The sequence below is a fragment of the Patagioenas fasciata genome, chromosome 12 (assembly GCF_037038585.1).
Source record: "Patagioenas fasciata isolate bPatFas1 chromosome 12, bPatFas1.hap1, whole genome shotgun sequence".
NCBI lineage: Eukaryota > Metazoa > Chordata > Aves > Columbiformes > Columbidae > Patagioenas > Patagioenas fasciata.
Window position 1 is genome coordinate 7,520,416 of NC_092531.1, and position 26,793 is coordinate 7,547,208.

The window sequence follows — 26,793 nt, forward strand, 5'->3', positions numbered from 1 at the left end:
AGAATTCAGAATCATGGATCTGTCCTTGGGTTCTAGAAAAAGACAATAAATTCACTCTGCTTTAAATTAATGTAGCACCAAAGCTTTCATAGCTTAGCAGCTAAACAGAAATCTGCAACAAGCACAGGAACAGCCAAGTAGCAAATAATACATTTCCAGACTCTGAGGAGCTGCAAATTATTACCAGAGGTATTTTGAAGATGTTTTCTCATTTTCTACAGTGTAAGGAAAAAAATTCAGAGTAATGACATACAAAATTAGTTCTTTAAACCCTAATCTTGTATTACACGTAAAATTCTTGCTATATTAAGAAGCAAAGTAAAGAGTCACAAGAGGTCCCCATGATCCTTCACAGGGACATTGCTGTCTACTATGACTGGTCATCTTGCTTATTAAATATTCCTCTATTCAAATTAGGGCAATATTATAATATATTCCTTATTTGTTCTATTTAAAATTTCCCTTTGTCCTCGAAGAACGGGTTAGATTTAGCTTTTAATTGGTTTTCATGCCCTCATGAGACATAAAAGGGGGCCACGAATCAGCCCAGATACGTTCCTGCTCTTGCAAAAAGGGTCAGCTGATTTAACAGTCAGTTTGCTCGCCATAGTGCACAAGAAACCTGTCTTTCCCAAATTAATTGTGTAACTTCTGTTCACACAAAAGTATATTTAAAAGCAACACAAACACTTAGTATAAGAACAAAGTCCTAAAGCTGCAGTTAACAGCTGAGCCCTATTTCACCACATAACACAGTTGGCACACACCTTCTAGTAAAACCTACCTCTTCAGTTGCAAAAAAACCCTTTTTTTCTTTTGTTATGACTAAATATCCTCAAAAGTCAGGCCATTTAACTTGCACAAGCAGACCAGTTGGGAACTAAGTGGGTGAATGGGAAGGAACGAACAATGTACCAAGACTTTTTTTACTCCTGTCTCAAAAAGGCTCTCTTGAGCAGCTGGGGGTGTTACCACAACCCTCACTGACCTTGCTGCAGATTTTCTGGCTCCGCTCTCGCCTGCACAGCAAAACCCCAGATCTGAAGCTGAAATCTTCCAGTAGCTGCCTCTGTCTGGCTCTTTGCAGGGAGTGAGCAGAGTTAGGTCACACAAAACTCTGTTTAATCTCTTCCTTATTTTTAGGTCACACTGATTCAATTTCAGCTTTATAAAAGGTCTTGTTTTCCTTCTTTCCATTTTGCCAGTTTCACTTTCTCTGCCTAGTTCTTTCTACCTGCAATAGTACTTACGGCATACAAAAAAAAACTAAAAAAGTATATAAAGTTTGCTACCTAACTTCAAACCACACCAGGTGGACAACACTATTTAACAGGACAACATGCTCCATAATTCTTCAAAAACCAAAGAAGTATTAATGCAAAGGACTTTGGATGCACTGGAAGTATTTGGAGTTCTAGTCTCTGAGATACTCTTTCAACAGAAATTCAGAAAGAAGCCATATGCTAAACATCTTTCTATTGTATTCAAACAAAATACAGGAAGCTTAAGTTTCCTGTTTGTAGTGGCTGCAAATCACTGTATGCTTTTTATATTTTCTTTTATAATTTCTTTTAATAAAGAAAGCCTGAAAACACTTTTTTTTTTTCTGCTTAAGCACGTCACAAATTGAAGCATGCATGGACTAAAATACAGGCAATAGTACTCATTTAGCAAAATCCAACTTTTACGAATTCGCATGTACATACACCTATACTGATCACAAGCCAAATACTGTTTTATGATCTTTGGACAGATTAAACAAAAAAATGACAACTCTAGTATTAACTGCATTAGGACTCCAGATGCAACAATAACAAATTCAAAAGCTTTCAGATATTTCCTCAATGTTGTTCTTGTCCAAAAATGTTAAGTCCACAGTTTGGTCCTAATGATGCTTATCCCAGATTACAACACCCAGAAGAGAAAAAAACATTATGGTAAAAATGATCCCAACCAACCATTTACCTGAAAGAGTCAAGCAAATGTTCCAAGTGACATAACATACAAGTTGCTGCCTAAACAAATGTGAAGTTAGGTTTAACTTAACAGAAAAATAAGCATTTATCTGTTATGATAGCTCAGTCTCTGGGAATGGACTAGTTAGTACTCAGCAATATTGACAAACTTAAAATAATCAGAAGTTAAAATATTTCCTGAGAGATGCGTTATCCTATTCTTAAAACAGGTATTTCCATAAAACCCGCTAGAGATGGGGAGCTTTCTCTAAGAGAAGAGAACATTCCAGTGACAGAGTAACAGGGAAAAGAAAGTATTTTTTCCCTTTTGTGCTACCTAGGACAGAAAGAACACAGCTGTCGACAGGGTTATCTTGCATGTAAAAAGGTAGTATCAGCCCTAAAACAAACTCTTCCAAAATTAAGTTACTCACTCCCATCTCTAGGATATGGGCTACGTGGTCAAGTTCTGTTGCCTTTGATGGGAAGAAGATGCTCAACCAAAAAGGCCAACTATCATCTAAGGATTATTCCCCCAAATTCAGAAGGGGAGACAGACTTACTTCCAGAGCTGCAGCTTGGGTATTTTCGGAAGCCCATTCAAAGTAGATTATATACATTGTAATATCTGCAGAACAACCAGTACTGAACTTGTAGAGTCTTCAGTTATCCCTTCCCATCAGAGACACACAAAAAGATGGTACAGGAGCACTGTTTTTTTTCCTTGAATATCTGAAATTTGCTATTTTCTGGTATTTGAGAATGCCTATAATCTCACCACATGGTTGAAAAGCCATTAATCATTTAATTTACTGAAGCATTAGAGTCCTAATGCACCAGTATTTTCACCGGCATTCCAGGTTTTTGCCAAGTTGCGAACGGCTGAGGCACAAGAGCTGAACATACATCTTATCAGAACTGCTACACACAAACTTCTGCTAAGAGCCTCTGTGCTATAAAATGAATGCTATACAACTATTAATAGATACATGCAAACAGGATACAAACAACATAGTCCATGCTGAATGGTGCTATTAATGCCAAACTGGAAGTTAGCATAGGAGAATAAATCCTTTTAGAATCTTCATTATGATTTTCTCATTCCAGCCTCTAAAGTTTCACCTTATTCTGTGTTAGAGAGTTGAGACACAGTTAGGCAAACAAAGTTCTTGTGGATCTGCACAGTAGTAGAAGACAAACTTCAGTTGCAAAAATCTGGTAAATCAATTTGTTAAATACTTAAACTACTTTACCTGTTTTCACAGCTTTCTGAAATATTCATTGCATTTTCCTCTTGTAATTTTTTCGTAAGAGTCTCTCCACTGTTAGGCATGCTGACAAACCCCCTAAAGCTGGGCACAAATATGCTAAAGAACTGTGCGGGTCAGGCATAAATAAGCTCCTTGGACAACTGAGGAAACCAACCGTAACTGGTTATTTGTTAAAAAAAACCAACACGTAACACAAGAGGAGGAGACTACAGCTACAAAAGCTATTTCTTTCTGATTTTAACATGCTTGAAATGTCGCAGTGCCTGTGAGCTGCTTACTGTTAAACTTTCCTTTTAATTCACTTTTCTCTAATTATCCATGAGAAGAATTTTAATGAGTTTACAATGCTTTAAGATGCAAATCTTTTCTTTTGCCAAGATTTGCAACAAATTTGTGTGCAGAAGTTGAAGCAATTCCAACTTTATTAACTTTAATTTCAAAAAAAAAGAACATTCAAGGAAGTTATTTTCTTAAATAAAATGCAGATTAATTACATTAGGAAATGCCTTCAAGTCTCTTATACCTATGAAACCCAGTACTGCTGCAGCCAAGCACCTCCTCCAGCACCACAACTACACCAGCACTTTGGCTTCACCAAGCCAGGCCTATCACATACGGTGCAAGTTTCTACACACGACTAAACAAATTACTTCTCAGGACGTAAGAAAGCCTAGTTTAGCTACTTAGGCTAATTCTATACTAGCAAACAAAAAAGATCCAGGGAACAGCTCAGGGCACCCACCATAAGCACCTTCCCTGGGATGGCTTTGATCTGTGCAAACCGACATTTCCCTACGCCAGGGATAACCACCTGCCTTCAGAGCCACAGAACGGGATCTAGAATGTTTTATTCAGCGGTTCAAAGACAGCCACAGTCATTAGGAAAATGTAAGACGAGTAAACATCTCACTTTATAGAAATATGTGAATTTTATTTCTAAGTATTTTGCACCATATCCAAATGCCTAATTGTAAATAATACAACTGGAAATGAAAGGAAAAGAACAAAAACTTCACAGTGGGATTCTTAGGGGTCTGTTCTCACACCAGAAACTTGCTTTGAATAACTCACACAGAACAGGGTATATTTAAATGGTAAAAATGTGTCATCTTACACAGCTAAAATTCATTTTTGTCAGGATTGATTTAGCTTCTTCGTTTGGGGATAATTCTCCAAATTCCTACTTGGTCCTAATGATTTTTTTCAGAAAGCCACTAGGTATTTTCCATGGGCTTACAACTAGGTTTCGAGGAATATCATAAAGAAAAAATAGGATTAAACTCTGTTGCAAGAAATCCCCTTGTTTTTTTCTGGTCATCTAAAATGTTTTACATGCTACGTTATACGAAGGAATCCAGTTAGACGACCACTAATTACCTTGCGTGGGCTGCATCTTGGGTGTTGAGTGGCCAGATAACAGGCTGCTCTCATGGAAGGTAAATAACTTAAATCTGTAAAACTCCTTCTTTCAGAGAGTAAATAGAAAACCTCAAATGTGCATCTCTTCTATACATACTGAAAGGATTTTTTGTTTTCTTTTTCATATGATTTTCCTTAAGGTAACTGAGGGTTAGAAAATTATTTTGATGCAATCAAGGATGCAACCTCTCCCCCAGTAGCAAAAGTGGCTGCCGGGCAGCCAGGCTGTGCAGTAAGAGGCATTTAGCAGGGGGACTGGCAAGGACGAGTTGCTTTTGGACTGTGTATTGTTGGACTGTAATAGAAAACTCAGATGAATTTCCTGCAATTGTCATCTACAAACAATCCTGTTGCGTTAACAATAGACTTATGAACATCACACTGAAATAGTGCCCCACACAATTTGCCATTGTAGTTCTGGTATAACACTTCTAGCTACTCTTCAAGTCTCAAGTACTAAATCCTAACAAATAAGGCTGACAACTTTCATAGAGTTCAGTAAGGAATGATGTTCACCTTCAAATGATTTTTACATGCTGCAGTTTACACGCTGCTATTAGCATGGTCCTTTCCTTTTATGCCCATATCTACCTGCATGCAACTTGCACAAGGCTGCACTAGACTCAGCCTGGATTTTTGCAGCGGGATGGGCTGCATTTTCCAGCTACAGGTTACGATTTCTGGGCGTTGACATGCTCAGAAAGCTATGGAGAAAATTAAGAGGCAAATAAAGCTCACATACTGTTCACGTCCGCCCCTCTACCATTATGATCAGTATCTTTCAGGAATTAGCAACTGATACTTTGAGTTGAAGACACTGTCACCACAAACTTGCGCTGTCACAAGATCCCAAACAGAACTACTAGAGAGGCCAAAACAAAGCAATGTTGTTACCAAGGTCAGTAACCAATGAACTGCATCGTGCAGACCAGCCTCAGCGTGGGTGGAGTGTATGGCACCCCTTCATACTTGGGACCGGATGGTTCAGGTTTAATTCACGATGCTACTATGGCAACATGAAACTGCCCATAGCTGTGTACTCCCTCACTTCCGTACTTGTAAGGCAAGAGTGTTCATTTCACCATAAAACTTGTATTTATTTAAAAATAATGGAGGAGTGTACTAATTCTGTATGCGCCTTGCTGTTTATGCCACTTAGTTTAAGCAGTTTGTTGATTCAACTGTGTGATTGGCACTTTTTTTTAAAATCATGTAACTGGTAACAAATACCTCAGTGTAAACCAATGCTTTCTGGCATAACTATGATGTTAAAGTGATACTCCTATTATTCATTTAATCACAAAAATGGCACTACTTCTACTCCTTTTTCATTATTTCAGAGAAGTCCTCTTAAAGCCTGGCAGTTTTTCAGCTTGCTACTAACCGCAGCCGACTGTCTACTGTGTTCCTGAATGGCTGTTAATTGCATTTACTGTGATTATATACAGCTCCCATACAAAATACAATCATGCTGGTTTTTTTTTCAGTTTCTCATAGAACTAAGCATTAAATTTTGGCCCCTAAAACGCTTTCGCTAAAATACAAACATAATAACTCCACAGTTACTCTTAAACTAGAGTAGGTTTCAAGGCTTAAGCAAAATTCTAAATCCAAATGTCTTCAAACATTGACTGTGGCTATGCCTTCAATAAGTCTTAGGAAACAACTGAGTCTCAAAACAAACCTCAAAGATCAACAAAAGTATACTGGCTTGGGCCAAGGAAAAGGTGCTGAGGGCAGATTCCACAATGAAAGGCCCCAGGCAAGCATCATCTTTTTAAACTCTCTCACACACTTTTTGTAGTAATTAATTTCTAATGAAGGAGTTCAGATTTAAAAAACTACAACACTTACCCCCAGCTGTGTCTTCCCATACTTGCAGAACTGAAGATAATTTATCCATACTCAAACCAGCATCCCTAGGCAAAGCCAATGAAACTACATCATGTACATTTGTCAGGTGAAGCAGGGTTTATCCTGCAAAACACTTTGCTATCCACAACCATAACCAGCTGCACGTATTAATATTGTTGTCTCTCACTGACCATGCCACAGCAACAGGAATTTCATTTTGCTTTTCTGAACAATGATTCTGCTTTCTAGGGAGTTGCTCCCCAACAACATAGAGAAAAACACAGATCAATTTCTGCAAAGCTTCTGGAGCCTGAGTGCCAATAACAAAAGCATCTTAGATTTGCCTGTAATTATGAGTTTGTATCAATTAAGAAACAGAATCATAAGGAAAAAAAATCAAAAAGTAGCTGCAAATGCACATCTGGAGGAAGAGGCGGCTGTTTCTGAGCAACTGGAAAGAGGCAGAACATCCTGTTGGGTCAAAACAACAGTTAATCTGAGGACATGCATGTCCAGAAACAATTCTGCTGCTTCTTTCTGAGGGAAAGATTGTTTTAGACTCAAACCAGTTTGCTTTTTCTACAGGTCTAAACCACTTAGAGATGCTCTGCCTTTAATCAATCAGAACTGCACTACAAAAATGGGTCTTTTTTTTACTCCTTCTGTATTGCTTTAACTTAAAATCAATTGCTACAGATTGATGCACATTTTACTTAGAACTTCCCTCAGAAAAAATCCTCTAAAGATCACTCACTATACACTCCCCTAAAATAACTTAGGAGAAATGCCATCATTTACATTTTCTTGCAGGTACAGATCTTCTAGATCTAGATTCTCCTAACAGCTTGTTTCTGGACAAATCCTCCTTTTCAGACATTAATTATGGGGAAAAAGTTCCAGTATCATTAAAGTCCATTACATGAAACTGTTATACCTTAAATAGTACATACTTTTTCAAGCATATTTTAAATAAGACTAAAAATCATAGGTTAAAAATATTATTTAAAGGGTGTTTTCCTAACAGCTTTGTAGAAATCGTGATACCAGTTCAGGTTTGGATGCTGAATTAATCCAGCTTAACAGCAAGGAAGGTCTGTTGTGATGCTCAAGTCACCTTCCTGAGGAACCATTAAAGCACTTTATGCAAATTTGGTGTGATTGAAAACAGACACAAGTTTCAAGCCCTCAGATTCCTTTTTGTTTTTTCAGGTGTTTGTAATTAAAGTTATTCTTGGAACTTCTTCACAAAAATGAAGCGTGCTGCAAGAAATTCAGTTCAGCAGACTGTGCCCTTATCTGTGTCTCCAGGATGCTGCTTCCGACAACAGCTTCAGAGTTGAGAAGGCACACTTAACGAGAGATGGTAATACAGCCAGACAAAAGAAGGAAACATGTCAAGTATTTTGTATTGCAGAGATTAAAAGATAAATGCATAATTCTTGCAGCATATAAAGATGCCGTATGCTCCCAAGGCCAGGTGGGAGGTGGTGTTCTCTTTCTGTGCTAACACTGGAAATATCTATTTCAGAGCCAAAGGCAGAGTCCTCTGGTGGTTAAATAAAACAGGCAGCAGGAGCTAATTACTCCCCACTCCCAGTCCAATCCTGCCTTCTTGGAAAGAACGGAAAATCTCTGCTTGTCTTCCTGTTTACACCTACATGCAAATTTGATACCATACAAGTAGAAAGTGACAAGGTGATTCATAATATTACACATGGTAGGAGGGAATGAAAGGAAAGAAGAGTGAAAGAGATCAGCTGTTCATCCAAGAAATGGGTGAACAACCGCTGGTTAGGAGCAACCACGGATTTCAGGAGGGAAGGTGGGCAGCAAAAGTAACAGAAGCGAGCACATACACATACATCACCAGGCTGGTTGAATAAACACCAGCCCATACTACTTTTCCCACTAATTCTTTGAATAAATAAGGACTGTGGTTGTACCAACTGGAACCAAAGATGAAGAAAACAAATACTTAATAATAAAAATAGATATAACTTGGTAGCTCCATCTAATAAAAGGAAACAAAGCAGGAGGCTCTTAAGCGAAGATCCGTAGCAGCAAGTTTTTGACTGTTACTATTAGTAACAACTATTCCTAGTAAGAAACTGCTCAGAGTCTGAGTTCACACTATATTTATCAATATCTATGTCTACCTGTGCGAGGGTTTCTACTCACAAAAATAACATACTGTCTCTTTACAACATACTATAAATTGATCTTTGAAATTCAACACTCAGTGACATTCATTGTGCTTTGAAGGCCTCTCGTCTGCTGAAGTATCCAACTACTACAAAGCTAATAACAGATTTATCTTTTCTTCTTAAACAGGAATATTATCTCCAGGACTATAGGTTTATAGCTGATTTATCTTTAAGGTGAAGACCATTACTAGAATAAACTGTTCCCCCCCCCGCTTAAAAAGGGATGTATAGTTTCCAGTCTACAAGTTTACAGAAGTAACTTATTACAGTTATTTTGGAAAATAATTTCTCTATTTACTTGTCAATATAACTTCACAATTGCAAAACACAGATTTACATGTTCAGCTGCTAACAATTATACTTAGACATAATAATAGTTACCAACATTGACCTCTTTCTTGTGACTTTGAACTGTAAGCAGAAGTACACAAAGAACTTGCATTAATTCATCTTCTAATAGCATTTGCCTGATATGCAGTAAAAAGTTCATTATAAGGTCACTAGGGCTTTAAACCATACTTTTTTTTTCATTCAAATCCCACATCGCCTTTTTCCCCTTTTCTTTTTCTCCATTTCCCACTGTTATTATCATCTTAACTTTTTACCTGTACTATGGTTGACAGAACATTGCAGCCTTTGGGTTATCATAACCACAGGAGATGTTCTCGGTTTATAGAACTGTTTCCAGGAATAAAGAACTGTTTCCTGGAATAAATAGCATCTTAAGAGCATTTCTACTCATCACCACTTGAACAAAAGCTTTTCTTAGTTCACACAGTTCTGTATTTTTCACGTGATTTGGAGCCTCAATTTTTCTTCTACCAAAAATACACTTTTACTCAGCTCCACGCCAGGGCCAGTTGTTTCCTTTCACCTGAGCAATAAATAATTAATTAGAGACCTTCGGTTGCCTGGAGAAAAGATGAAAACTACCCCAGCTTTTTAGCCCAGTCCGGTCTGAGGAAAGGGTGAGTGATGGATACAGAGCTCAATTAATTTTAAAACGCCCCAAATACTGAGGCACAAGGGTCAGAAATTCAGCCTGTTAACTGGCTACGGTGCAGGCAGGCCCTACGTTCCCCAGGCTGGTCTGCAGGGAGGCGTTCACCAGCCCGTCCCCAGGCCGGATGGGACCCGAACGAGAAAAAAGGCAGATAAAACTCCGCCGGTTAAGAAAGCTGCCATAAAATTACACCGAAGTGACTCAAACCCGCGACACCCGCGGGAGAAAAAGCCCGCCCCTTGGAGCACCGCCCCCTCGGTAACAACCTCCGGGTCCCCTCAGCCCCGGCACCGCCTCCTGAGGTGCCGGGCGGAACGGGCGGGAAGCGGCTCCTCCCCTGCGCGAACCGGCGGTGACGTCACGCACGGCAATTCTAGACCGTTCCAGCGCCGTGACGTAGGGCGGCGTCATTCCAGAAGATTCGGCCGGTGCCCGTATAAAACCCGCGGAAGAGGCGGGGCAGCCGCGATCGTGAGCGGGCGGCAGGAGTGGGGCGGCTGTGGCGGTGAGCGCGGCCTGGCGGACCTGTGCGGGCTGCCGGGCGGAGGGGTGGCCTTGCGTGGGGGGGGGGCGCGACGCGGAGTAACGTGGAGTAACGTGGAGCGTCCTCCCGCAGGGCACCATGGTGAAGGAGACGGGGTACTACGACATCCTGCAGGTGAAGCCTAATGCTTCCTCTGAGGAGATCAAGCGCGCCTACCGCAAGCTGGCGCTGAAGTACCACCCCGACAAGAACCCCAGCGAGGGCGAGCGGGTACGCGGGGAGCCGGGCCGGGCCGGGGGGTTAGGCGGCAGCGCTCCCGGCGCCCCCCGCGCTGCCCAGGCCCGGCCGGCGGGGCCTCCCTGAACCGGCCGGGCTTTCCGCAGGCCTCGCCGGGCCTCAAGATGGGCGACTCGGCCGGGAAACCCCGGGGCAGCCGCCTCTGTGGGGCGCCGCGGGTCGTCCACACCCCGGTCGCTGTTAATGTATAAAGGCGGAAAGCGCGCCGTTAATTTGCTTTTAAAACCCTGCTTTGCCTTAAGGACGGGTCTAATGGCCTTTCTGCAGCGTAGTGCGGTTAAATGGAGGCTCCCGTTCTTCCACGAGACACCTGGAGCGGGCCTGAGGGCTCGGCTGCGGCAGGAGGGGACCCCTGGCTCTGCTTTTTGGATGCAGTTCCCACCGGTCCCCCCATAGCTGCCACTGGAAGCTCGTCCTTGGTTAAAACAGGCAAAGCTGAAAGGATTTCTAGCGTCCTAATGGCCATCATGCTGTGTCAGACATGGCCAAGACCAGTGGATCCAGCTGCTGGTGCTGCTGTGCGTGCTGGGGTTGCACTGGGTTGATTTGTGCCCCTGAAGAGGATGAGTTTTCTTCAGAGGAGTTGGTAATGCAGGTGGACAGGGTAGCAATCCAGAGGAAACCACTGGGCTGCACGTGGGTGGGCTGTGTACAATAAAACCATTTGATACGCTGCTAGCGCAGACCCACTCAGCTCTGCGAGATGCCCGGGAGGATAAATGAGCACCACAATTGGAGAACTATGGAAAACTTAAACAATAGGATTATTTATCTAAAAGCTGGTCTGATAAGACCATAATGTAGGAATAGAAGCTCCATATTTGTGTATCTATTATACTAATTTACAAAACTTGAGCTAGTTAAATAGTAACATCATCAAAGGTAGCCTTTTCTGCTTGTATTTTTGGCCTGCTTTTTTTGCTTACACCATTTTACCTGGCCATAAGTAAATTGTATTTGAAATGGAAGCAGTCATTTCAGTAATAGCTAATTGTCTTTGAAAATTGACTTTGTCATTTTAGTAATAAGAAATTCGTGATGGCTGTTAAAAAAAATCCCTTATTTTGTCATAAAATTGTTGCTTTTTGTATCTAAGTCCTTCTATTTGCAATGAGTAAGCAGCACCAGTGTCTGGTCACTTAAATCTGTTTAATTCTAGCTGGATGTAGCAGCTGAAGGATCCCCATGTAGCTCTAGAACAATGAGGGCTGCTGTGGCCATTGAGCATCTGGTGACCATCAAGGCTTTAGGGATAGTATCATATTCCTTCCTAAATGGATTTTTAGCAGTGTATGATGATTGCAACTAACACCACAAATTATTGAAGTGTAGTTTGCATATGCTTGTAAGTTCGGTGTGACTGAATTAAGCCTTCTTGTAACATGGGAGGAGGGGGGAGAGGGAGAAAAGGGGTGGTTTTCCTGGACAAAAGTGCGCTATTATAGCTTATTACACGTTTGTTTAGGGAGTTTCCTTTTTCCAAAAGACAGAATGCTACAAGAGTGTGCTGTAGTGGCTCAATCTGAAGATGCAGTTGCATATGAGAGGGTTACTTTTACTTTTGGTCATAGTTGCTCAGAGCTTCTTTTTTCTTTTTAGTTTAAACTCATATCCCAGGCATATGAAGTTCTGTCGGACCCAAAGAAAAGGGACCTCTATGACCAGGGTGGGGAGCAGGCTATTAAAGAAGGAGGCCTGAGTGGCGGCAGCTTCTCTTCACCCATGGACATCTTTGACATGTTCTTTGGTGGTGGAGGCCGAATGAATAGAGAGAGAAGAGGTACACGGTTCTAAACAAGTTCTAGAAACTTTAACCTTGCACTTAAGCATAAAACACCTGTGCTATGGTACTGCTGTTCTGCTGAGTGCACGTAGTGTGGATATTACTCTTTGCAACAATAGATCAAGTAAACTATGATTTTATTTATTTTTTTTTAGTTACTCTAGCATTAAGATTCTAATAAAGTAGATAACATGACATAGCCATAGCAACATTCCTGATGAGTTCTGTTTATTTTTTGTTGAAGTTGGTGTGGGTAATCTGTAGGGGAGGGGGAGACATTTAGTAGGTTAGAGCAGCTGAATTAGACCTGTTTTAAGTTACCTTTTTTTTCTAGATCTGTGCCTCACTTGCTCATATGCTTTGGGCAACTTGCTTTAAAGGACACCATCAACTTAAACTTCAGTAATGTTAAATCTCATGAAAATATTTGGGAGAAGTTATGTGAAACTCAGTACAGAGTGCTGCCAAAAGCACAGGATGATTTTTGTCCTTTCCCATGCCCACTGTCTGTTGAAGAAGCAAGTAGTAACTTGCTAGAAAATCTTTGAAATTATGCTGTGAAATGGCATGGAAATTTATAAGTAGGCATAATAGCAGCTTCTAAATTGACTAGATCTGAAGCTGGTAGTGTCCTTGCATCTTGCTGTTTCAGTTAAGCTTATAAACTTAGAAGTAGGAGCAGGGTGGCTTTAATGATGCTTTGCGTAATTACAGCTAAACTGTGTGTTGTGACATGAGTGGTGCAGCTCAATGGAAGCTGATGAAACTGCACATGTTTTTAAAGGGGCTGAGCTGTGTTCAAAGTTTGGAATGAACTTTACATTCAGTGAGACTGTGCATGTATGAACAAGTGTAGAAGCCTTTAAGCATTGGTCCTCACAACAGCTGAACCAGAGTTAATCTCTCCATGTTTTTTTTTAAAGGGAAAAATGTTGTGCACCAGTTAGGCGTATCTCTTGAAGACTTATACAATGGTATTACAAGGAAACTGGCACTGCAAAAGAACGTTATTTGTGCAAAGTGTGAAGGTAAAAAAAAAAAAGTAGTGGTTTCAAACACCTCTTACTCCAATGGTGGGTTTTTGTTTGTTTGAAATAACATTGTGGGAGGATTGTGAGTAAAGTGGGTGTGTATTTTTACTTTTCAGTCACCTTCCCTGCTGCCCCGAAAGTCTGCCAGGTTATTTAGTTCTTATTTGCACTTATTTATGCTTATCCAAGAATAATGTTCTCTTAAACACTGTTCTAATGGCAGGCTTGAACTCCTGTGAATTATAGTTAAGGGTACCTAAATTTAAAATATCTCAATCCAGAAATCTAATAAATGGCTGTTTAACTTTTTAATTGCTGTGGGTAAGTCTAGCTTGTATTACACAACTCATTTTACAGCTATTACGTATCCCTAATGACTGATCTCAATAAGGTCTCTATTAAATATTTGGCCAGCAGATGCTTTCCAAGGTATTAATGGAATGTCTAGGTCTTGAAGTTGGTGTGCTGATAGTTCCTTGAAAACCAAGATGTACTGGTAGATAGGGCAGAGGCTAATGAAACAAGCTGTGCACAAAAAACATGACTTGACTTTGCTTGTAGAAACTTCCAACTTGTGGGGCATGTTTTGTGATGGAAACTAAATTCCAGTCACATTGAAAATATATTCCAGAACTAGTCTTAAGTGACCCTAAAGGTGCTCCTGAAGTCAATGGGTTCCAGCTTGACTACTGTAGAATAACTTTTTTTTTTTTTACTGAGATGTAACTCTTTTGTCAAAGGTTATGGCGGAAAGAAAGGGGCAGTAGAAAAGTGCCCTGTATGTAAAGGAAGAGGAATGCAAGTTCTGGTTCAGCAGATTGGACCTGGCATGGTGCAACAAATCCAAACTGTGTGTCCGGAATGCAAAGGCCAAGGTGAAAGGATAAACCCGAAGGACAGGTGTGACAACTGCAATGGATGTAAGGTTGTGAGGGAGAAAAAGATCATAGAAGTTCATGTTGATAAAGGTAAGAACTGTGTGTTTGTTCTGTGTCCCTAAGCATAGTCTATAGTTCTGCAGAGAATAAATGGGTTTCTTCTCTGCAGGGATGAAAGATGGTCAGAAGATAGTATTTCATGGAGAAGGGGACCAGGAGCCTGATCTGGAGCCTGGTGATGTTATCATTGTGCTTGATCAAAAGGATCACAGCGTCTTTCAGAGACGAGGGCATGACTTAATTACCAAAATGAGAATCCAACTCTCGGAGGCTTTATGTGGTTTCAGAAAGACCATTGAAACTCTGGATAACAGAGTTCTTGTCATATCATCTAGGCCAGGTAGGTCTTTATGCTGATGCTAACTTAACTGCTTGCCTGTTTCATTGTGACTGGGCTGGTTGCTGTTGATTGTGTTGTTGTTGTTTGGTTTGTGTTGTGTGGTTTGGATTTTTTTTTAACTGGTTGATGCAAACTACACTTGCAGTCATTTAGTTGGTTCTTTGTTATTCTTGTGACTTTTTAAAACGTGCAGAATTACAGCTAGAACTGTCAAATGCTGCTTAATAAACTTCAGCCTCAGTCAGTGGATAGCCAGGAAAATAGTCAAGAGGCCAGAAACTTGAATTCTACTGGATAATCTGTTAGTTCAGCCTGAAGGCTGTACTGAGAAAAGCTGATTCTCTTACAGTAAACAGCCTAAATGTCCTTTGTTGTGTATAACTTGGGTCTAGCACTTTGCAGTCTTGGGCCTTTTCTATGTGTTGCTTATTGGTCTCCCTCAGATGCTGTGGGAACACTTCTTGTTATAATCCTGATTTTCCTGCTTGTGAAATGTCTGTCACGTAAGCTTACTTACAGCTCTTACCTCCGTGTAGGTGAAGTGATAAAACACGGTGACCTAAAGTGTATCCACAATGAAGGGATGCCTATCTACAAATCTCCAATGGACAAAGGCAGCTTAATTATACAATTTTTGGTAAGTTGACTGCTTGATTTTCTGTAGCAGAGCTATTTGTGGTGGCATCAGGAGTAACTATTAACTGAAAATATATGTGGATTTAAAATTGTAGGTCCAATTCCCAGAGCACTTCTGGCTCCCAAGGGAGAAACTGTGTCTGCTGGAGGCTCTGCTCCCTCCACGAGAAGATGTTATGATAACAGATGAGATGGATCAAGTAGACCTTGAAGATTTTGATCCAAATGAGCAAACCTACCGTAACAGTGGGGGAGAAGCATATGAAGAAGATGAAGAGGGCCCAAGAACGGGCGTACAGTGTCAGACATCTTAAAGCAAGGTGAAATGGATGTCATCTAAAATGTAAATTTTCACAATGAAAACTGCATGGCTGTAATAGCCACTGCTTGTGGTTTTTGTGTTCAGCAAATTGAGTTGCTGCGCTGTCAGTATCACCTTTTTGTAACTAATTTATATTGTGTTCTTCTAGTCTTTTAAGCAATTGTCACACAGCTGAGAACCAATGGAGTTGATACATACATCTTCCTTTGCTGTGAAGGTTCTCAATGTATTTCACCTATGCTATTTATATAGGACTTTGGCAATACAGATAGAGGCTAAGTGGAGTGTCTTATGTAAATACTTTCATACTGGAAAATAAATTTCATAGGATAAAACATAGCAGAAATAACTTCTAATAAATGGAACTCTTCACATTTTATCGTGCTTCTCCTGTACTTTCTAAGCTGCTCTGGAACCTCCTCTAAATAAATCTCTACGGTCAGACTCCTATCACCTAGTCTAGGTTGTTCTCCATTTTCACCTTTGTGTTAGCTGAAACACCCAGTAATTGTATTTCAAAAGCAGTTTGTGCCTGCCATATTCCTTGCATAACAATATTCCCTGTGTTCTTTTGCTGGATTGGAGTAGCATTCCTTCAGCTGCTTAGTTCTATGGAAGTGTAACTTAGGGTGTACCCCACATACATCTAATTTACACACAGGCAAATACTTCCAAATCAAATTTTTATCTTTCAGAAGCTCAAGCTCTATATTTTGCCCTTCTTTAAAAAGGGTTGTGTGTTTTTTTTTTTTTTTTTTTTTTTACTTCCTCTGAGGTGGTGTGTACTTCCCTTAACTAATGAATAAACCAAAACCACATGTGCAAGGTATGCTGCTGATGTCATATATTATGACAAGACACAGAATAATCTCATTAAAGCTTTTTTCCCTTTTACCTGTTTGTTTTCCAGGAGAGTTTGTATTAAGACAGGGTTGGAAACAGCTACCACCCTTTAATTAAAGCATGATAAATGTGCTCCATGTCACCACACAATTGCTGTGACAGGTGTTGAACTGAAGTGACTGCATGGCGCTCACTGGGACCCCAGCACTGAGGTCAGGCTCTCATTCCCATGTGTACAGCACATCACCTCAGCCACTTTCCGTTTTCCCAAAATAAGCTGCTGTGAGACCTGGTCAATGCTTTCCAGCTCCAGTCTATTTATGTATAAAGGCAGGGGAGATTAACTGAGCGGTTACTTCACCCATGACTACATATTTCCAAAAATACATTTTTCAAGCATTAGACATGAGTTGCTTGCAGCTGTAGCTTTTATTTTTAAAAAAGTAAAGCCTTTTCTCATGCTAAACAAAATCAAAATTGTATGTAAACATATCTGATGTTGTAGATTAGCATTACTAAAATGCTTTCATCATATAAAAAAAATACATAGGAGAGTGGTACTCCTAAAAACTGCCACAAGAGTTAACCAAAGGATCTGAGTCAAGACATCTAAACTGGACAGTCATAAATGTGAATTTCTTGGTCATCTCCAACAGACACAATTTTGGACCCGCTTCCATTGTATTTCACTCCCCAAACCTGCAATTAGAACACAAACAAGGTTTTCGATGTGAGACTTAAAAAATACCTTCCGAGCAGTCATGTTTATTGGCTACAAGAAGCAGAGGAGGATTATTTAAGTTCACTTTAGCAGAGCTGGTCCAATTATGGCTGCGGTGTTAACAGCAGATGTGGTTGATGAAAGACACACTGTCACCTAGTCGCCTGACATTCTGACATTTCTACTGGCACTGGATTACACAATCTAAAGATGCTTGAAAAAGGCTGAAAAGTACTTCAGTTTGCATAAATCCAACTTAACATTTTCAATCTTACCCATCCTGCCTTCCTTTCTGAAAAGAGTATTCTGCTGCCCTTTCAGGACAGCAAGAAAGGAAATATTTTTTGTGCAGATGGACACATCTGGACAGACTGAAGAACAATCCAGTTTATCCTTGGGCTAATTAAGAGAACCATTTACTTACCATGCAAAACTTAGAAAAATTCAGGTCAGTCTCTGCCTTCTATAAACTTAAGATATTATAGACAACAGCTAAAACAATACTGGAAATCCCATTCTGCTTTGTAGATGAATACTAAAATTCCCATAGCTGTAGGTAACTGAAAAGAAGGCTACCAGTAAAAAAATGCTATGGAAGAAGAGTCCGAATAAAATCTCAAAGAACTTCCTTTGTCAAGTCTTCCTCTATGATCCATTAAGAAATAACCTTGTTTTATTTAACACCTAACATTTGGAAAAAAACAGTAACTTGGTAGATACCCAGCTTCCTCTTTCCTCAAGGGTAGATGTCATTCATAAAAATAGTTTCAAGCCTGCTTTCAAACATCTTTTTACATTAATTTCATCCTTTTAAGTAAGTATTTTCCCCACTGACACAGGCACACACTGTGTAAGTGGTAGAAATAAGAGCATAGACAAGATACAGAACAGAGTCTGGAAAGAATCCTTGTGGCCCGTCAGGATTGCCATTATTTGGGTCTGTAAAAATGAATTACTTGGAAGAGATCAAGCTACGTGCTCAGAACATTAGTTCAATATTAAGTGCCAAATAATTACAAACATCTTTTAGGATTTAATTACAGCAAGCTAAAGTCCAACCCCAAAGCTACAGCACCAACCTGAAGCACAAGTGTGCACAACTACAAACTACAGTTCTGTGAACACGGGGATGTAGGGAAAGCAATAACAGACACACCTGATCCTGGTGGTCAAAGAAAGTGTGAACGCAGGTTCTCGTCCCAGCATCCCAAACTTTTACGCTTTTATCAGATGAACTGAAAGAAAAATAGTATTGATTGATGTTTAAATTAATAGATGAACTATAGTTTAGTACAAAACTTAAAAGAACTCATACAGTAGGCATAAGAAACCAGCTTCCAACCATCAAATACAAAGGAGTCTGTCTTCCACCAGATTCCTTTAAAATACCTTGACTGTTTCAGTAGCTGCACTTGGAAAGTGAGGCCTCCTCATTGAGCCAAAACATTATTTAAACTTCTTTGGATAAAGAAACTTCCGCTACATGTACTGGGCCCCTAGCTGCCTGAACTGTGTTAAGAGTTAACACTAAAGTTCGACTAGATGAATGTACTACTACATTAGGTTGTACTTCTCAATTCAACAGCAAATTTTTACCTATTTAGAATCAAACTGCCCTTCTCTTGGCTTCAGATGTTCTTCACTTGCAGGAAGCTGCACTGCAGTGAGATGGCTTACATTATAAAATACTACTCACTGCACCTGGTATCACATCACAGACTGGCTCTTGAGTCTTTAACTGTAACATACATTATTCCATTGCAATTTGTACACATTTACTTTTCATGACCCATCTCCTTTTATAAACTTTTTTTTTTTTTTTCCCGCAAGCATAAACAAGTTCAAAATCCTCAATACCTGGAAACAAAATGTGTATCATCGGGACAAAATGCTACATTTAATACCCAGGATCCATGACCGCTTAATGTACCAGCCAAATTTGCATGTTGCCTGTGGAAAGAACAAATTTTAGAAAACTTCAAATGTTAACATTTGGTTTGTGAACTCCAGGGAAAAAGCAACAGGAATATGCTCTAGCTATTGCAGACAGGAATGGTTCAATGCAAGGCCATGGAAGGTGACTTCTGGATGTCTGTCCATCCAAGCCGAACTGGTGTTAACAACAGATTCTGGTTTTCCATTTGAAACCGTTAATATACAAAGTCGTCACTAAGAAGAGACACATTGGTGGACAAAACAGTTTCACCATGAAAAAGGGGAAGCAACGCAGGTTTAGGGGAGTGAAGGTCACTGAAGTGGCACCTTCTCCTTCCCAGAGTCTTCCAGATTATTTGCACAATGCACCAGAAATGGGTAATGAAGTATAATATGTTGGGTACAAACCAAACATTTAAGATGTGTAAACACAAACACCCAGGACAGATACACAAAACAATTAGCCTGTTGCCTACAGGGCAAATAACGAGGAAAGTAATTTGTTTTCAAGTTAGGGCTGTCATCTACCTACGCACTTTTAAAAAACTATCTAAGGATAGTTTTATTTAAGATTATTTACTACATAAAGAAGTCACCAAAAGCTGAAGGGAATTACAGAGAGCAGAAGGCTTGATATATTTTTTTACAGTAACAGCCTCTCTGAATAGTTATTTTCCTGTTAGCACATCTTGCAAAAATAACTTACACATCGTAGATTTTGATATAGCCATCATCTGAAGCAGTTACAAGTAACTGAGAATCTGGAGAAAATGTCAGTGACCGAATAGGCATCGCATGACCTGAAAATCAAAGTTATATATGGCTTAGAATGTAGCTATTGCTCTTACTAATGACAGCACTTAAGAAGCTACACCAGAACAGCATTCCCTGTTAAAGGGAAGACTCTCCAGAGGTTGCTTTCTCTCTGTGCCTCTACAGGCTTCTTCACACAACATAAAATGGAAACTGACAGTAATTCTGAACTCTGGATGTTAAGGCATGTCCACTGCAACGCAAAAGCATTTATTTTTCAGCTGTGGATCTTTATTAGAAATTCTGTCATAGTTTTAAATATTATTTCATATTGTTTGAAGTGCTTGAGTTTTTTAATTAACTATACAACTCGACACAAACTGCGTGAGCATTAAAAGCCCATCTAGATGTTAGAAAAATGCACATCTCCTAGAACATGAAATGTTCACTTATTTTTTAAAACAGGAATAAATTGCTATGAAACGGATGTCACAGCAAAAAGCCATACAACTAGCAGCATACATTTGGCTTAGCTTCATTCCCTTGTACTGCACTGCAATCCAAGAAGCAACTGCAATTTAAGAATTTACTTAAGCATTACTGACTGTATCTTTTGAGATTGGCATTTATGATGCAAGCCTGGGTTTACAGTTTGCTTCATTTTAAGTGGCTGAAGTTACAGCACACTGAATAAGTTAATACTGTCTAAGGGCCAGAAACATCACCTTGTTAATGCCACGGCTGTTGTATCTTATTCTGACTTGTGTTATATCCTTTAATTTTGTTGAGGAGTGAAGCCAAAACTTGTGTATTGCAAATACACAAACCATTACCTTCTAGCGTATGCAGAAGTTTTCCAGTTGCAATATCAAAAATATTGATAATTCCATCTATTGCTCCACTGGCTAAGTATTTTCCATCTGGACTCTGTAATAAAACACAAAAGGTATGCATTTAACAACTGTAAGCATTTATGCTATGTACCTCCTCAACATCCTCTTGGCAAAATATGATCTATGCAAAATCCCTGGGCTCCAAAAATCCTGAACACTTCACTTGACTTATTCACAATATGTGAATAAGCAAGATCAAAGCATATTTTCTATATATGCAGGAGGGAATGTCACACAGTTTATATTTGGAACTATCAAAGTGGGGCTGGCATTTAGTATTATGTAGAGATAAACTGACAGATGGAAACAAAAATATCCAATTTACAACATATTACAGCAACAGCAATTTCATGTAAGAAATTACCACTTGTGTTCCTTACATATGCAATGCTAAGGATGAACTTTCCTCTGGTGTCCAGAGAATATTCTTTCTTTCCAGTTTCAACACCAAAAATATTTACTTTTCCCACATGACTTCCTGTTGCAAGGTACTGGGAATCGGGTGAAAAAGCCAGGGACCAAGCATCAACTGTATGAAACACAAACAGACAAGTTACCTGAGTACTGCTTCTAGTTCTTATTCAAGAATCTCAGTTCTATACGCTTCAGTTTAGATATTAAACCCCCTACCTACTCTTAGCACTCTCAACTCTGCTACATACTCTAAAGAAGAGTTTACAAGCTCATGAAAGTTAACGTACTTCTATATAATTAATGGAGCACCTTGAGCCATTTATTTCTGTTCAGTGAAAGATCACAGTCTTTAATAAGACCTTGGACTTATTAGACCCTCCTGTAACGATAAATTCAGAATTTGAAACTGCCTGAGTTATGTCTAAGTTCTTACTTTTCCCCTGGTACCCAAAGATATTAAACCAGTAAAAGAAAGCAACATTAGTGTCTAGCAAAGCACAAAAGATGCAGGAGAAACGCAGACATGAATGTAACATAGATCAACATTCCTTGCAACCAAACTCTAAAACCCATACTGTTTTATAGCAATGCAATGTATTTATCTGGCACAATGTAATGAATAGGTTTTTTTTCTATGAGCTTAATATTAATTACGTAAAACACTGCAAGACGGTTCTTAAATTAAGGATTGCCAGAAGACCAAAGAAATATTTAGAGTAAGATCTTAGGCCCTGAATTTCAATTTGCAAGATGCAACACTGATCCGGACTTCAGCTTTACAGTGTTTTAACTTGTTCCCTTGGGCTTGGAGGTACTGCACAAATAAGCATCACAGATATGTCCCAAACTCAGTGCAGTGCTACAAAGAAAGCTCAGACCTTCCTTTAAAACAATTTGAATATGCATTTTAATTCTTTTTTAAAATATCCTTTTATTGACACATCTAGAAGAGCATGCTGGTTTCTGTTCTGCTTTATGCATCTCACATAAAGCATATCTAAATGTATCTGAAAAAGTGTAGGTAGTGTAAAAATAGAAATGAAAAATCGTGCGATACCACTTTATGCTGAATTCATAAAAATCACTTAAATTTTTGCCAACGATGAAAGATTAAAAACCAAAACAAACTAGTCATCTCCTGTACCCTAGTACATACACCACCGTATATCTAGAGTAAACACAATTCTTATGCAGAGGCAGCTTAACACTGATATCTTACCAGGGCCGGCATCTATTGACTTGATCTGTTTGCCAGTTTCTAAATCCCAAAGGCGAATATGGGCGTCCAGGGAGCTGGAGGCTGCGATGGAGCCCGTGTGGCTGATATCCACAGACACCACACCCAGCTGGTGACCCTCCAGCGTCCACTGGAGATCTAATTTCTCATCATTCCTTTTGTTCAAGGGAAAGAAAAGCCTAATTAGTAATAGCTAGGGGTACTTAACCCATCTCCAACCTCAGACAAAACAAAAAAGCCAAGCCATATTTCTCCATTTTGTTCAACAAAAGGGGAATCCGTCTTCACCCATGAAACGTGAAGATGGCTGCGCACACATTGCTCTCTGTGCTTAAGGAAAAGAACCAGCACACTTCAGTGTCACTTGTATGAGGATTAGTTTTCTTTCCATAAAAAAGGAAGGTGTCATTTCTTCTTTTACTTTATTCCCATTATTCCTTTCACAGTGCACATGGTACCTGTGCACTGCCTCATAAAATGCTGCATTTTCAATTTTTTTGGCTTAGAAAAACATGAAGTTATACTATTCTCTGGCAGAGAACATGTAAAATCTGATGGCATTTTCAAAAGGTTTTGTGTTCTTTGAAAACTGAAGCACACCAGAATGCTACGAATCCAAGAGAAAGCATGCACCCACAAATATAAGCTTGTTCAGGAGTTCTGCGTGCCAGGCCAACCATTCCCTGAGCTAACTTCCCACATTCCTTCAAGACTGCTGTATCTCCATACTGACTACTTCCAAGGCTTAAAACTGGTCAATACAGAGCACTTACCACTTCCAAACCTTCACTAGATCATCCAGAGAACCAGAGATGACTGTTTCAGAACCATCATTTTTATTTTTTCCCCATGCAACTGACCAGATGGCATCATCGTGAGCTAAAAGAGAATATAAGCATAGAAATTAAAAATTAAGGAGCTTCATTTGATGCAAGACAACTACAAGATTTGATAATGCTAAAACTGCTGATTGAAATGTTGGCAATAGCCCTTTGCTCTGCAGGTCCCTCAGTGCTCCAAGAGCCCTGTCACTGTTTTCATTGCTTCTAAACACATGATGTATTTTGTTCACCAAGGACACTGCTGAAGAAACAGCATAGCTGTTTTGTGTTATTTATATTTATACTTAACATAAACATAATCCAGGTCAGCTCGCAAGTGTATCTGCCATTATCAATTTTACATCATCCAATGAATCCAGTATCACTTAATACACGTTAGTGTTTTCTCACCTTGCTCTTGCTTGAAGAGAATACCGTACTAGAAAGAAAAAATAATTAATATTACGTATTAGCAGCCTAAAATAAACCATCAAACTAGCGATTAGTTTAATTAACGCTGCGTTTTTATTTACCTGTGTGGTCATGTCTTTATGGAAGCAATCTTAACAAGAACGCTCTGCAAGGAGAAAACCCATTAGGCTAAGCAACAGACTCTGCCTTGGTAGACAGCGGCGGGACGAGACAACCGGGTAGGCCCGGGAGCGGGGCCTGAGGGGGATCCCGCCCTGCTGGCACCTCCGCTCGCACGGCCAGACGCACCCGCCACACAAGGGCCCGCAGCCCCCGCCGCGGCCTGGCCTGGCCTGGCCTGGCCTGGCCTGGCCTAACCTCCCCTCCGCCCGCGGCCGCCGCCGCCGCGCTCCCTCACGGTACCGGGCTGGACACCGAGCTTCTCCCGTCGCCGTCGCCGTCGCGCTGTGATGACGCTCCTACCACCGAGAGTGCGGCAAGAGCGCCACTTCCCGGAGCCCTTCTCTCCGCCACCTCCACCTCGCGCTCTCTACCGCCGCCGTGTGGCCGGGGAGGCTCCCTTGTCCCTGGCGGGAAGCGCGTGCCGCCGCCTCACGGTACCGACGGCAGCGGCGCGATCTCCCCGCGTTGGGCCCGGCCGTGTCACCTTCCCCGGTGAGCCGCCCTCGCGGTGCCCCCGGCAGCAGCAGGTTCTCGGGCAGCGCGTGTCGCAGACCGGCTGCCCCGCGCTCCCGCTCCCGCCGCTCCCGCCGCTCCCGCTCCCTCAGGGGACGCCGGCGGGACTGATGTGGGCCCCGTGCTCAGCCGTACCCTCCTCGGCCCTCCATCTCCTCACAGCGAACCCCTTGGGCCAGGGGCCAGTCACTCCAGTCGCAGCCGCCCAGAAGCAGGCGGCATCTTTTGTGTATGAAATAAATAACAGTAACACCCTTCGGTGCTGCGATGGCAGCGATGGTGTGAACTGTGGAAAACGTGAGGGGCTGGGGGGCGCGTTCACATCTGCCGCCTCAGCAGCCTGGAAGTTCCTGATGAAAATCGGATCTGGCGGCGCTTTGCGAAGGCTATGGAGGAGGAATGTCAGCCGGCTTGGGAGGACCGAGCAAAAAAATTACTTCTTAGCCCGGACTGTTGCGTTATTTTACAAACAGCTGGCTCCCGGCGTCCTCGAGTTGCCGTAAGAGTTGAGCAGTACTGCCCGTTCCACTCACCACAGCACAGAACCTTCCTTAGTTGCACTGGAGTGAGGGGAAGTTTCCCTACTGATCATCTGGTTCAGAAAAAAAAAAAAGGTATGGCTTTTTTGGAAGTTGAGTATTTTAAGTTGCTGCCTTTGCTTGAGTTATAAGTGGAAAAAATGTCAGAATTAAAGTTCGAGAGAATAAATCAGATTCCCTGAAGCTTAAAGACAAAGGATCAGTGGCCTTTCACAGCTTTTAATCAGTCTTTATATGTACACAAAGCTCTTTAAGATCAATAGAGCTTGTCTGAGTGAGCAAAGTAACAACCAAACCAGGAATTCTGAATGCGTCTTAACACAGTTCTGCAGTCAAGAATGAAAATCTGGGTAAAACTCCTACATATAATTACATATAATTAGAGAGTCCTTAGTTCTCTGATTATTTAGATTGAGCTCTGAGAGGATTTTAAGGCACACTGCTTTAATATATTGAATTTCAGAAATGCTCGTTTTCTTGTTAGTAATGATGCAACAGCAAGCATTGTCCAAAACATGAGAGAATTTATTCTGTTTCTCTTTCTTACCAGGGCTCTCCTAAAAATTCTTCTATTTAAATTTGTGCTTAAAAATGTAATACTTTCACTTTATGTTCAAGTGATCAGGGTTTAGTTTTGCAATTCAGTATAGAGTACTGCAGTACTGTAATACAATCTTTGACAAAGTGTTTTGAATCCCTCCAGAGTTTTCACACCATGCACAGTGCTTCAATGCGCTTGTGTTTATTTTGTACACGGAACACCTTAGGCCTTCGTGGGAAGAGATTGTTATTGTTCTCCTGCAAGTGCAGAGTGAGATTGGGGGTTATTTCCTACATTGCTTGTGACACAAATCTGTATTTGTTGGAGTGATCACTGATTAGATGCTGCTCTGGTGCATCAGGAGGATAATCGGAAGGAAATTGTGTCACGTTTGATTTATGGATACACTGCTTCCTTGGAATGGTAACTGAGAGCGTGTGTCTAGATGTTTGTCCTTCTTCTGGAGCGGTATCATGCTTTGTACCTATATGGATATTTCAGTCCTAATCAGAATAATACTTTATGAGTGTCTATGTGTTTACATGACAGTTTTTAAACAGTGTTGCAAGGGAAAAAAACTGATGTATTTAAAAATATTATGATCACCCTGATAATGTGATATTCACATAGAAGTGAATTAGACCAAGACTTTGAGGTGCCATATAAACATTGCAAAAGGCACTTCTCAGCCCAAAACTCAGTTGTAGAGATGAAGTTGAAAGCAAAACACTTTGTTTCAAAACTAATAGGCTGAGGGCCATTGTGGCCAGCTACTGCAGCCACCGTTCAGATCAGCATTCAGTGTTCAACACCTGCCCATCCTTACACAGAAGCCAAATGACAAGCCTTGATTTATTAAGGTCTTGAAGACACATGAGCTTCCATGAAGCAGTAAGGCTTGATAATTAACTGGGAGCTTCAGCTCTGCAGGTACATGGACACTACAGCATTCCGATGTTTTCAGACACGTCAGCTCCTCTCCCCTCTCCATGCTAAATAATTCATTTACCGGTGGGTTTGAGGAAAATGATAACGGTATTTGAAGTTACGTGTGGTGTGTGCACAAGTGAGTAATACATGAATACGGATTCTTGTGGTTATCAGGATGGTACAACCTTGTCAGTTTAGAAAAGGGACTGTGTAACAAACTGTACCTGCAGAAGGCTGGGTTAAGTTACAGGTCCCTTTCAGGGCTGATCTGTCAATTTTGGGTTTGATTTTCCATCTTAAGGTTCAGTGTGGGATCAGTCACAGAAACCCGCAGGCGCCGCAGAAACAAAGGGTGACTATTCACAGAGTGTGGAGTCTGCGTGCAGATTTATACCGTCTGCCCATTGTGGGGCAGCAGCATCAAGATAATCTCCACCTCTTTCCAGTAGTGAGGGCTGTGCATTCACAATGGAACATTAATCCTTCTGCATTCTTCTTTGTCTGGAGACTCTAAATGGTTGT

General features: G+C 40.7%; 3 protein-coding genes across 6 annotated transcripts in view; 1 reads left to right on the top strand and 2 right to left on the bottom strand.

The window, feature by feature from the left end:
* The window catches only part of ACSBG1 (acyl-CoA synthetase bubblegum family member 1), a 38,434-nt gene extending 29,045 nt beyond the window's left edge, over positions 1–9,389 (bottom strand). For 2 of the 3 annotated variants that reach the window (XM_065847899.2, XM_065847898.2), the window contains exon 1: positions 3,209–3,334. In XM_065847899.2, the coding sequence (XP_065703971.1) occupies positions 3,209–3,288 (80 nt within the window). In that variant the 5' untranslated portion in view covers positions 3,289–3,334. Of the gene's footprint in view, positions 1–3,208; positions 3,335–9,308 lie in introns of those variants that run through there. The other variant, XM_065847900.2, reaches the window with a different exon arrangement.
* LOC136106993 (enhancer of mRNA-decapping protein 3) overlaps positions 1–15,916 on the top strand; it is a 361,619-nt gene extending 345,703 nt beyond the window's left edge. The window contains exons 1-8 of one of the 2 annotated variants that reach the window (XM_065847755.2): positions 10,085–10,211; positions 10,323–10,460; positions 12,087–12,267; positions 13,194–13,298; positions 14,042–14,269; positions 14,349–14,579; positions 15,116–15,216; positions 15,311–15,916. In XM_065847755.2, the coding sequence (XP_065703827.1) occupies positions 10,329–10,460; positions 12,087–12,267; positions 13,194–13,298; positions 14,042–14,269; positions 14,349–14,579; positions 15,116–15,216; positions 15,311–15,529 (1,197 nt within the window). In that variant the 5' untranslated portion in view covers positions 10,085–10,211; positions 10,323–10,328 and the 3' untranslated portion in view covers positions 15,530–15,916. Of the gene's footprint in view, positions 1–10,084; positions 10,212–10,322; positions 10,461–12,086; positions 12,268–13,193; positions 13,299–14,041; positions 14,270–14,348; positions 14,580–15,115; positions 15,217–15,310 lie in introns of those variants that run through there. The other variant, XM_071813765.1, reaches the window with a different exon arrangement.
* Positions 15,917–16,790: 874 nt separating this feature from the next.
* SKIC8 (SKI8 subunit of superkiller complex) lies at positions 16,791–24,097 on the bottom strand. The gene is made up of 11 exons (XM_071813766.1): positions 23,989–24,097; positions 23,688–23,731; positions 23,566–23,593; positions 23,107–23,212; positions 22,316–22,488; positions 21,063–21,211; positions 20,623–20,716; positions 19,743–19,836; positions 18,959–19,051; positions 18,258–18,336; positions 16,791–17,079 (listed from the first exon to the last, which is right to left on the bottom strand). The coding sequence occupies exons 2-11, from the start codon at positions 23,697–23,699 to the stop codon at positions 16,990–16,992; spliced, it is 918 nt and encodes a 305-aa protein (XP_071669867.1). The 5' UTR covers positions 23,700–23,731; positions 23,989–24,097; the 3' UTR covers positions 16,791–16,989.
* Positions 24,098–26,793: the final 2,696 nt, after the last annotated feature.